This window comes from Delphinapterus leucas, chromosome 19 (assembly GCF_059928025.1).
Source record: "Delphinapterus leucas isolate spDelLeu-1000000601 "Yukka" chromosome 19, BTC_Dleu_Yukka2, whole genome shotgun sequence".
NCBI classification, from domain to species: domain Eukaryota; kingdom Metazoa; phylum Chordata; class Mammalia; order Artiodactyla; family Monodontidae; genus Delphinapterus; species Delphinapterus leucas.
The window spans coordinates 57,245,197-57,257,352 of NC_143147.1; the positions used below are offsets into that span (position 1 = coordinate 57,245,197).

Sequence of the window (12,156 nt, forward strand, 5' to 3'; positions counted from 1 at the left end):
CATGAGATACCTATCACTCATTTCCTTTCTGGCTTTTCAATTCCCATGCTCTTTGTGAATGTTTATGGCAGCGTTTTACGTTCAGGAAAACATTGGCCGATATTACATTCAAGTGCTCTTTCTGTCAAAGCATTTTCAAACTCTTTACTGGTCACAGGAGTTACACTACAGCTTGGTAGAGCCGCATTAGATGCTATGTCTTTTGAGATGGTATCATCGTGACGTGTGTATGTTTATGAATTACCGGCTTCTCCTATAAATGGTAAACTGTCAAAACAGTTTCCTTGGAATCCTGGGGTTTGGATCAAAATCATCCAGTTCTGCTACTCAAAATGAATTAAACTAGGAGAATTGTTGAGAGCTGTTTTCATTTTCTTCTTTTAGATGCATCTGGAAGCACTGAGTCTCAAGGTTGTTTTCAAATTTTATGTCCTATAGATTTTTTAAAAATATTTATTTATTTATATTTGGCTGCATCAGGTCTTAGTTGAGGCATGTGGGATCTTCCGTTGCCGCGCACGGGCTTCTCTCTAGTTGTGGTGCATGGGCTCCAGAGCGCGTGGGCTCTGTAGTTGCAGTGCCCTGGCTTCTCTCTAGTTGTAGCGCAAGGGCTTAGTTGCCCCATGGCATGTGGGATCTTAGTTCCCCCACCAGGTATCGAACCGCGTTCCCTGCATTGGAAGGCAGATTTGTAACCACTGGACTAACAGGGAAGTCCCTGTCCTATAGCTCGTGTACAATATGTTTTGATATATGTATACATTGTGAAATGATGACTGCAATCGAGCTAATTAACACATCCATCACCTCACATAGTTATCTTGTGTGTGTGTGCGTGTGTGTGTGTGTGTGTGTGTGTGTGTGTGTGTATGGTGAGAACATTTAATAACTATTCTCAGGAAATTTCAACTATATAACACATTATTATATATTATTAACTGCAGTCACCATGCTGTACCTTAGCTCCCCAGAACTTATTCATGTTATAACTGAAAATTTGTACCCTTTGACCAACATCTCTCCATTTCCCCCACCCCACTCTCAGTTTTTATTATTTTTAACAGCTTTATTGACATACAATAAACTTCACTTTTTTTTTTTTTTTTTTTGGCCACGCGACATGCGGGATGTTAATTCCCCGACCAGGGATTGAACCCGTGCCCCCTGCAGTGGAAGCGTGGAGTCCTAACCCCTGGACTGCCAGGGAATTCCTTAAACCTCACATATTTGAAGGGTACATTTCGATCAGGTTTTTTTTTAATTTATTTGGTTGCGTGGGGTCTTAGTTGTGGCAGACGGGCTCCTTAGTTGCGGCTCGCCAGCTCCTTAGTTGCGGCATGCGAACTCTTAGCTGCGGCATGCATGTGGGATCTGGTTCCCGGACCAGGGATTGAACCCGGGCCCCCTGCATTGGGAGCATGGAGTCTTAACCATGCGCCACCAGGGAAGTCCCTTGATCAGTTTTTTTGTTTTGTTTTTTAATATATTTATTTATTTATTTTTGGCTGTGTTGGGTCTTCATTGCTGCACGTGGGCTTTCTCTAGTTGCGGCAAGCAGGAGATACTCTTTGTTGTGGTGCGCGGGCTTCTCATTGTGGTGGCTTCTCTTTGCAGAGCATGGGCTCTAGTTGTGCTGGCTTCAGTAGTTGTGGCACGCAGGCTCAGTAGTTGTGGCACAGGGGCTTAGTTGCTCCGTGGCATGTGGGATCTTCCCGGACCAGGGCTCGAACACATGTCCCCTGCATTGGCAGGCAGATTCTTAACCACTGCGCCACCAGGGAAGTCCCCTTGATCAGATTTTAGATCTGTATTCATCCTGCCAACTCTCACCAATAGCAAATAGTGAACATATGTGTCACCAACCTCCAAAACTTTCCTGCTGTCCCTCTGTAATCCTTTCTTCCTGTCTCCCCCCACTATCCCCCATCATCATTCTTTTTAATAAGCCATAGATTTTTATTGTCTTAGATATCATCATTTATTAACCAATCTCCATTTTGTTTGAATGGTTTTTCCTAGTTTTTGTTTTTTTTTTTTAAGAATTTTTTTTGGGAATGCGGACCATTTTTTAAAGTCTTTATTGAATTTGTTACAATATTGCTTCCGTTTTATGTTTTGGTTTTTTGGCCCCAAGGCATGTGGGATCTTAGCTCCCCGACCAGGGATCAAACCCACATCCCCCGCATTGGAAGGTGAAGTCTTAACCACTGGACCGCCAGGGAATTCCCCTAGTTTTTGTTCTTGATTTTTATTTTTTCCCCTTTACAAACACTGCTGTTGTAAATATCCTTGAACACATTCTGGAAGGGCCGTTCTCTTGAGGCTCTAAGGCCTCACTGACATTTTGCTTCTTATATTCTTTAGAGCCGCAGTTTGGATTGGTATTCAGATGGCCTATCAGATACCATTCATGCACCACTTGAGAATTTCTGGGCTTCATCTGTCACTTTTCCAGCCACAAACTCACTGATCATCTCTGTGTAGATGCAAATGATTTCAAGCTGATGTGGCCACACCAGGTCCTGCCCTGGGTCTGCTTCACCACTTCCCTCCTCCTGCCCTTGGGCTTCCCTGTTGACCCAGCAGGACCCCCAGCTTGGCACACAGGTGAGCTTGTGCTGCCAAAAGGGAGGAAGGTGCTGGTTATATGACTTCTTGGAGGACAGTCCCCCAGGACTGAGCAGCCAGCCACACTGAGCAGCAGCAGGTTTAATGATGCATCGTCCTCCGGTAGTGCCTCTCTCTCCTTCCTGGCCTCCCTCCCCTGGTACCTCATTCCTGCCCCCCGAAATCACACTCCCTAATACTTTAGTAGCAGATAAGCTTTTGCCTCAGGCTGTGTTTTCTGGGGAATCCAGGCTAAGACAGTTGGCATTTTCCACATGATTACACAGAGTTTAAGCCATCTGTAAATCTTCCTAGTGATCAATGTTGTAATCAACGTACGGGCCCTTGAGGACTTGTCTAAAAATACAGGGGATGCCTTACAAGGACTCTGTGCTTCTCTGGACTCACTGTCAAATGTTGTTCTCGACAATAGGCAAGCCCTTGACGACCTCCTGGCTGAGCAAGGGGAGTCTGTGCAGTTATGAATGAAACCTGCTGCATGTATGTCAGTAACTGGTCAGATTGAGGTCAACATGAGAGAGATATGAGCAAGCTCAGTGGTAACACAGATAAACACACAAAGTCCAGATCCAAGCTCCATCTGGAATACGGTCAAACAGAGCCTCCCCAGCTTAACCTGCTTTCCTCCATTTCCTGGCCCACTAACTGCTATTATCCTCTGCTCATCTTCGGGCCTTGCCTCCTTAACTGCCTTGTCAACTTCGTTAGCAAAGGGCTTGAAGCCAGCAAACTTCAGATGACACAAACACAAGGGTACAAGCAACTGGGACTACAGCCTGGTGACCACCAGACATATTTTAGGCAACACAGGGAACAGTTCTGCTCCTCTAATCCAGGGGAAGACTATGCCCATGTTCAGCAGGAAGCAGCTTCAGAAGGCAGAGCATTGCCCTTCAGCGCCCCTCAAGAATGAGGAGCAGTAACAGAAAAGGGGGGATTTTGTTGCCAGAGCTGTGCCGGTTCTTTGCTCAAAATCCACCAACCCCCGCTTGAACAGGAATTAACGTGTATCTTTAAGTCACAGGGTCTGGAGACAGAAGAAGGAAGCTATAGGAAGAGATAAACACCAGATAGAACCAGCTGGAACAAAGGTGGCAACGAATCTGACCTCCAACAGACCCTCAGTCTCATTCTGCTGAGTTTACTACATTGGCTACTAGATGACACACCTACTGGTGGCCCTGACTGGAAGATACGGACCAAGAAAGGATAAAAAGGGTGTGGCTCCCCTTTCCAGGGAAGTGCTGCCCCTTCCCTAGACTAATGCATGTGCCTCCCCATCCTGCATTTGTCTTTACTCTTTAAAATCAAATCCCTCTCACCACACGGGCAAGATGATCTGTGAACTAAGTTCCCATTTCTCCATTCCTTGGCCACAGAATAAAACTTGGCCTGCATCAATCTGAGCTTCATTTTCATTTTTTGGCTGCACAAACCCGAACTAGCATCTATTCTATAGCTTCTATTAATTCTTTTAATTCTTGTTCTTATACCAATAACAAGCATTATTGAAAATAACCTCCTAAAAAGAAGACTCTTTGTAGTCTGTTTATTACCCTGGTTTTGAATCAGAAAAGGAGAACAACATATCTCCCTAAGACTCAAGAAAGAGGCTCCAGCTCCACCTTCAGCTCCCAAAGTTGAAATTCTACTGAAACTATTCCCTGAACAATTTGCTTATGGGACATTAACACTATCTTTAAGTACTGTGTAAGTATTAAAAAATGACATTATAAAAACAGATATTATACTGTACTTTGTGCATTACATGCCCTTCCACATATATAAGTACAATACCTATGCTTATCATAATACATGATCATGTAATCGTGTATTAATTATCTACCTCATGTGTATAAGCATGTACTTCAGCCTATCGATATTACAGGACACATTAAACAGTTTAATCCATATTAGATTCCAGTCCCTATGGAATATTCACAGGGCTAATTGAAGTGATTGATATAAGATGTATGTTTATTTTTAAATTTAAATTAAATTTATATATTTTTAAATTATTTGTTTTTATTTTTGGCTGTGTTGGGTCTTTGTTGCTGTGAGCGGGCTTCCTCTAGTTGCAGTGAGCAGGGGTTACTCTTCGTTGCGGTGAGCGGGCTTCTCATTGCGGTGGCTTCTCTTGTTGTGGAGCACAGGCTCTAGGCATGTGGGTTTCAGTAGTTGTGGCACGCAGGCTCAGTAGTTGTGGCTCGCGGACTCTAGAGCACAGGCTCAGTAGTTGTAGCCCACGGGCTTAGTTGCTCCACGGCATGTGGGATCTTCCCAGGCCAGGGATCGAACCCGTATCCCCTGCATTGGCAGGCGGATTCTTAACCACTGTGCCACCAGGGAAGCCCCTATTTTAAAAATTATTATTATTATTTTTTTGCCGCGCTGTGTGGCTTGTGGGATCTTACTTCCCCAACCAGGGCTTGAACCCTGGTCCTCAGCAGTGAAAATGCAGAGTCCTAACCCCTGGACTGACAGGGAATTCCCAACATTATTAATTGTACATACCACAATTTGTCCAAACATTTCCAGTCAACATGCTTATCATAACCGATAACCAGAGAGCTTAATCAGAAAACTTTGATAAACCATCAACTCGTCCACAAACGTGCCTCTCCCCTTTTCTGGGCCCAAGAACCATGGGGATTTCTATAAATGAATGATATCTGGCATCTGGTTCTTACTTCCGGGCCATCTCACCTAAAATTGCCCACTCTTTCCCCCTAAATAAGACATCTGGATGGACTATCAGATCAGCTTATGCTCATACATAACTGGTTTCATGCATTTGGTATTTTTTAATTCTGGGGGATGCTGTAAGTCAGCTATGGCCATCAGAGGCCTGAACACAAGTCAAGCAACTTGTAGCTGAGCTTAAATTGAATATTATTTACCAACATAATCAACTATAATCTTGGGAACGTTCCATTGGACCCCGAGGTCACACCCAGGACGTCCTCACACGCCGCCATCTGACTACTGGATGCCATGGTCACACTCAGAAAGCCCTCACGTCCCTTGTGAGGGTCTGGTCCCTCCATACTGTCTGGCGTGAGGATCTGGGGACCCCCCCCCCGCCACCAGCTGGGGGAAGTGGTGATCCCACAGCGGGTCCCCTCCAGAGTTGGGGGATTGCTGCCCGCGCTGGGGTTGGGACAGGTCAGCTGCGGGAGGCAGCCCCGCCCACACCCTCACAGGAGTGGGTGTTTCACATCCAATCACGGCCCAGAGCGTTTGCGGAAGCGCCGGAGGCTCCCGCGGTGAGAGACGGAGCGAGGAGGCTGGAACTGTTGCTGGACCGCGCGGTGGGTACCGCCTGCACAGCTGAACTCAGAGTCTCGAGGGGGGGCGGGGGTCGAGGGTGGTCCACGCTCCCCTCAGGCCTCGGCTCCTTCTTCTTTCCTGGGACGCCGGGGCTGGAGGGGCAGCAGGAGGGGCTGGAGGGCTGGGGCCCCCAGGGGGGAGGCGTCCACTCGCCGGCTCCGTTGTTGCCAGCGCCGGGGTGGCGGGGGAGTCGGGGCTGGGGTGGGGTGGGCAGATGGGCGCCCTGCTGGGTCAGAGCCGCTAAGCCCGCAGGAGCCCCGGGGCTGCGGCTCACTGGGGCTGCGACAAGTCCACCGTCTCCTGTGCCGCCAACCGAGTCGGTAGGTCAGGTCGGGGTCGGGGAAGAACTTGTTGGCTGTGGTCTCCTGCCCTGTCCTTATGCTGCGGGGACAGGGCCATCGGGCAGGTCGGTGTGGGTGAGCATTTGGGGAGCCCGCTGAGCGTTTGGGGAGACTGGCGAGCAGTTGGGGTTCCCGGTGAGCGGTCAGGAGGCCCCGTGAACATTTGGGGAGCCTGGCAAGCGTTTGAGGAGCCCGCTGAGCGTTCGCGGGGAGGCCGGGTGAGGAGGAGGACGGGAACGTCGGGCGGGTTTGCCGGCTGTGTGCACGTCCATGCGTTCATTCGCCTGAGAACATCCAGGCGGCTCACTGGGGCTGGAACCTAAACTCATCTTGCAGCTGCTGCATTTTGTGAAATCCTCTCCTGGTGCTCATCTGAGTCTCATGTTGACTGAGAAGGCAAAGAATGGAGTGGATACAGCTGAGGAAGCGCTGGGTGGGGAAGGCATCGGGGTGCACAGGTGCACCCAGCTTACTCCCAGGGGTACTGGCCCAGGGCTGGAGGTTGAGCTGCAGCTGGGGAGTGGGGATTGCCTGGGCGGTTCTGGGTTTACACTAGTGCTGAGCACACCTGAATCTGTATTTGGAAACCAGAGAGCTGGGGTCTGTGGGAGGTGGTGAGTGCCTGGCAAGTGCAGGATTGGTGTCCCCGGGGATGGGATGATTTTCCTCCCACCATGGACAAACCCATGACCTCAGGAGGGAACAAATGGGAGGATGAGGGACTTGTTACAAAGTGACCCAGATTCTGATGAAACAGAGGTCTGGGGGATATGGGACAGGACGGGACAGGAGACTCAGTGGTCAGGTGACCTGAGTTATGGGGAGAGGCCTGGGGACATGGGGACAGGAGTGGACAGGACACACTTAGTGTCATGTGACTTGTGTTTGGGGAGAGGTCTCCTCTATGATGGGGATGCAGACACACACCCACAGGTGTCCCCACAATGGTGACAGACACACACAGGTGCCCCTGCGATGGTGACACAGGCATACCAACAGGTGCCCTACATGAAGGGGGACATACATCCACAGGTGCCTCTACACCACTCACGCCTGGACCCTGCAATAAGTGTCTTGCTGTATGTCACCCTTGCAGTCCCTTGAGGCCTATGAAATAAAATCAAATCCGGGCTAGAAAGGAGACTTTTATTTCAAAAGGATTATTGTGAGGAGGAGGGGGGACCATTACAAGGGGGTGAGAGTGGGGGAGGGACTATTCCAATAGAGGGGGGACTCTTACTGCAGAGGAAGGACTATATCTGTACAAGGGGCAATATTACTGTAAAGAGGTGACTAATATGATAGAGGGGGGAATATGACAATCAATGGGAGCTATGACCACGTGGGGGGATATTACTGTGAAGAGGGGACTCTTACAATAAAGGAAGACTACTACTGTAGTGGGGGGACTCTTACTGTAGAGGGCTGAATCTTACAATGGGGAGCCTATGATAATGTGGGGAGCTGTTACAATAGAGGAGGGACTGTGACAATAGAGGGGGGACTTATAATAAAGGGAACTATTAAATAGAGGGGGACCATTCTGTAGAGGGGACTATTACAGCAGAGGCAACACTGTTTCTGTAGAGAGTGGACTTTTACCAGAGGGGGGACTATTACAATAGTGGAGAACTATTCCTGTTGAGAGGGGACTATTGTAGTATAGGTGAGACTGTTAAAATAGATGGAGGTCTATTGCTGTAGAGGGGGGACTATTACAAAAGAAGCAGGACTTTTACAATAGAGGACTGTTACTGCAGAGGGGGAACTATGACAATACAGAGGGGACTATTACTGTAGAGTGAGGTCTGTGACAGTAGAGTGGAGCTACTAGTGTAGAGGGGGGACTATGGCAATAGAGGGGAACTATTACAGTAGAGGAAGACTTACTCTAGAGGGGGGACTGTTAGTCTAGAGGGGGGACTGTTACTGTAGAGGGGGGACTATGACAATAGAGGAGGATTATTACTCTCTGGGGAGGGGTTGTTACCATAGAGGTGGAATATAACAATAGAGGAGGATTATTACTGTAGAGGGGGAATATAAAACTAGAGAAGGACTGTTGCTGTCGAGCAGGGACTATGACAACAGGGATAACTCCCAACAAGGTTTGCAAGCATCTGGATAGTTGGGACAAAGGAGGTTTCTCCATGGAGGGGTGCAAACACAGCTATAAAGGCCCGGGTGTGAGGTTGGCTTGAAAGGTAGCCTGATGGCACGTGGATCTGAGACCCCGACGCAGGAGGTGCTCTGAGAAGGGCTTCTGCCAGGCGGAGGGACAGTGGTTGGCTGCAGGCTGGGACAGGGAGGATGGGGCCGCGTGTGTAACCAGCCCTTGTTCTGACTGACCCTCGGAAGGAGTGGGTCAGTTCCCGGCTGATGAGCCCTGGGAGGGACTGGGTCTGTGTGGCTGGTCAGGAACGGGGGGATCCTGAGTCTCAGCTGAGCCTTTGTGGGGAAGGGTCTTTGCGGAAAGCTGTTTCCCGGACACAGAGGGTGAGGGGATTTCTGGACCTTCAGGTCAGCTTCAACATTGTCGAAAGGCAATGGGCTGTGACAGGAGGAAGGGGACACTCAGATCCTAGGCTGTGACACGAGTGGGGGGGCGTCACTCAGACCCTGACATGTGCCAGGAGGGAGAGGACATTCCACAAACATAGGAGAGAAGACCCTGTTTATTCTGGAACCAGCATGAAACCACAGTGGGGTGCGCCTCACAGGTGGCATCAGGGGCAGACCTGCTGAGAGGCTGCAGAGAAGGAAGAGTCTTACCCTCTGTGCAGCTGAGCGGAGACCGCCTGCTCCATCCATGTTCCCAGATAAAACAATCCCTGATTTCTTCATGATGGAGGCGAGTTTGTGTTTGGAGCCAGGCCCCGCTGGAATCAGGTTCTCCTTCCAGGAGCTGGGAGTCAGGGTTTTTTCCTCCATTACATTTCTGAGACACGCCCAGTTCTGCAGGAAACATTCTGAGATGTGAGAGTGTCAGAGGCATGTCCGTCTTTAAAAGATGTGCACACACTTCAAAGAGACAGAGAAGGAATTCCCATGTTTTCTAAAATAAATGTCCTAAGGAAAGGAAAGGGGGAAGTCGCCCTTTATTCTCGGAGAATTAAGGCCAGAGGTTTGAATTTAGATTTGCTCTTATGCTGCCCAGTGTGAGTCCCAGGTGGGCTGTGTAGAAACCGAGTTCTCCTGCCTACTTTGCAAATCTGTCTGCACTGTGGATGGATGTTTTCTGTTCTGTCTCAAGGTAGATGAGGCCCCAGGAATTATTTCACTCAGTCGAGGATTAAAATTGCAAAGCAACGTGCTAGTGATAGAACAGTCACCACCGCCCCCGCTTCTGGAACCACTGCCGCTATTAGTCACAGGCAAATCAATCCGGTGTGTGCACTTGAGGATGCCGAGCAGGTGGGCAGGCCTGAGGGAGGTACAAGACAGGTACAGGGAAGGGGTGACCTTTCCACTTTCAAGTTCACATTTTAGCTGGATTCTCCTGGAGGAACACTGGACCCTGTAGATAGAAATGTCTGTGTGCCTCTAAGGTGCAGGGGCAGTCTTAAAACGTAGGGGCTCTAGTGACTGTACATGGGGGTGATGTTTGTTCATTCACTCAACAAACCTGTGTTTGGGGTCAAGGAGTGTGTGGAGGGCCTGCAATGCAGGTGTCAGGCAAGCTCCCTGTTGGGAGGGACTCTGGAATTTCTCTGGGGGAGGGGCTTCGGTCCCTGTGGACACCCTGCTGGGTCACCACCCATTCCTTCCTTCCTTCCTTTATTCCTTCCTTTACTCAGGCATGAGTGAGGCTGAGGTCTGTTGGGGTGACCCTTTCTCCTGTGGTGACGGTGCCCGGACGCAGACATCCTGGAGCAGCAGCATCCTTGTCTTGTTCTCACGTGAGGGTGCCCAGCTTCACCGTGGTCGTAACTGTGGACCTGCTTGTCGGACACACTGTGTTCCTCTTCCTCCGTCGCACAGGAGCTCTGCCCACTGCCCTCGCTGACATCTGAGTGTGCAAAGTGGCCGTGTTTATCCAATTTGGCAAGTTGTGAAATCGAGGTAAAAGTCTGGAAAATCCAAACCCCTGGACACCTGGGTTTTGGGTGTGAGTCCAGCAGATGTTTGAGGGTCCGGGTTCTGCCAGGGGCTGGTGACGGGGTCGGGGGCAGGAGTGTGCTGGCCAATGTTCAGGACCCCGCTCTCCAAGGAAAGAAGAGGCAGCATGCGTGCGCGGTTTATGAAATAAGATGATGTGAAGGAGAGTGGTACACAGATAACAGAGATGATAATATGCGGATATCATGTAATAACAGGTAACACACAATTATTATCGATGGTCTTCCCCAAAAAGGTGCATGTATGGGCACATACGTTTATTAGGTAAACTGATATACAGGATGCGTAGCACACAATTCACAACAAATGCTAATGGACAGGACTCTGGTATAGATTCCAGAGAGCCCAGGGCCTCATGGGATGCTTCTGTGGATGTTTGCCCGGCTCCTGTTTCCCCATCACCCATGGTCCCCTAGTCGATACACGAGAGCGGTTCTGACATTGCCTGGTATTTTCTTGTAATTAAGGAGTCAGACTGCGAACTCCATGTGTGTAGAACCTCACTCCTTCCTCCTTGACGTCAGCAGCCTCTGCTGAATTGCATCCTGGGTTTCAGATGCGGAAGAGTGTTCTCTCTGTCTTTACCGTGCAGCACCGCAGACACATACCTATGCACCTGGTCTGCACGAGTCACACTTTCCCCATCACTTTCTAACTCTAGACCATCAACAAAACAATCAGCCAAGGCTGGGTTGTGGCATTTGCCGTTTCTGTGGTGTAGACGTTCCCAGGTATTTCCACAGTGGCCAGTTTCAGGTTTCCAACATGATGTTCCTGAACTTGGAGTCAGGAAGAACCCCAGAGAGCGTTTCCACCACACACACTATGGGTGGGAGGGGGTAAGAGCAAGCAGGGACGGTGGTACATGCAGTACGACAACCAGTGAGGTCTACAGTAGTAGTGGTGAGTTTCCAGAATTTGCTGCCTTTATTGTGAATATAGTTTATGCAGTGTAAGGTTGTAAGTTAACTTCTAACAGTAGCTGTGGTTACCAATGGCTCACGCCATTCCTGAAGATGCCAATATGGCTTTCACAATGGATGGCAGCCATCTCCGGTGCCCTCTCCCCTTCCAGGTCCAGTATCTGGAACCCAGAAGTTAAAATGAGAAAAGGCAGACTAACAAGAGAAAAAAATTTTTTTTTTTTGCGGTACGCAGGCCTCTCACTGTTGTGGCCTCTCCCGTTGCGGAGCACAGGCTCCAGACGCGCAGGCTTAGCGGCCATGGCTCATGGGCCCAGCCGCTCCGCGGCATGTGGGATCTTCCCGGACCGGGGCACGAACCCGTGTCCCCTGCATCGGCAGGCGGACTCTCAACCACTGCGCCACCAGGGGAGACCCAAGAGAAAAAAAAAATTTTTTTTTGAATGATGTATGTAGGTGTGGGAGTTTATAAAGCAGCGTTACTCAAGGAGGCAGTGAGAACTGGGGAGTTAAATACTATCATGGGCTGGACAGAAGGAAGGGGTTCGGGGGGAGTATTTAATGGGAAGGCGGCCAGGAAAGCACAGTGAACAAGGGTGTTTAGTGGGGTTTGTGATGCAGATTCAAGTTGGTGACTTTTTTATTGATGAGAGTTGTTAAGCGGCCTCCTCGCCTAGGTATGGAAGAAGGAGAGGGCCCTACAAATGGGCATTTTCTTTTTCTTTTCTTTCTTTCTTTCTTTATTTTTGGCTGCGTTGGGTCTTTGTTGCTGCGCATGGGCTTTCTTTAGTTGCGGCGAGTGGGGGCTACTCTTC

General features: G+C 49.4%; 1 protein-coding gene across 2 annotated transcripts in view; it reads left to right on the top strand.

Annotated features, from left to right (window-relative positions):
- Positions 1-4,029, top strand: part of PSMD12 (proteasome 26S subunit, non-ATPase 12) — a 37,530-nt gene extending 33,501 nt beyond the window's left edge. The window contains exon 12 of one of the 2 annotated variants that reach the window (XM_089901452.1): positions 3,647-4,029. In XM_089901452.1, coding sequence (XP_089757578.1) covers positions 3,647-3,767 — 121 coding nt within the window. In that variant the 3' untranslated portion in view covers positions 3,768-4,029. The remainder of the gene's footprint in view (positions 1-3,646) is intronic. The other variant, XM_089901453.1, reaches the window with a different exon arrangement.
- Positions 4,030-12,156: the final 8,127 nt, after the last annotated feature.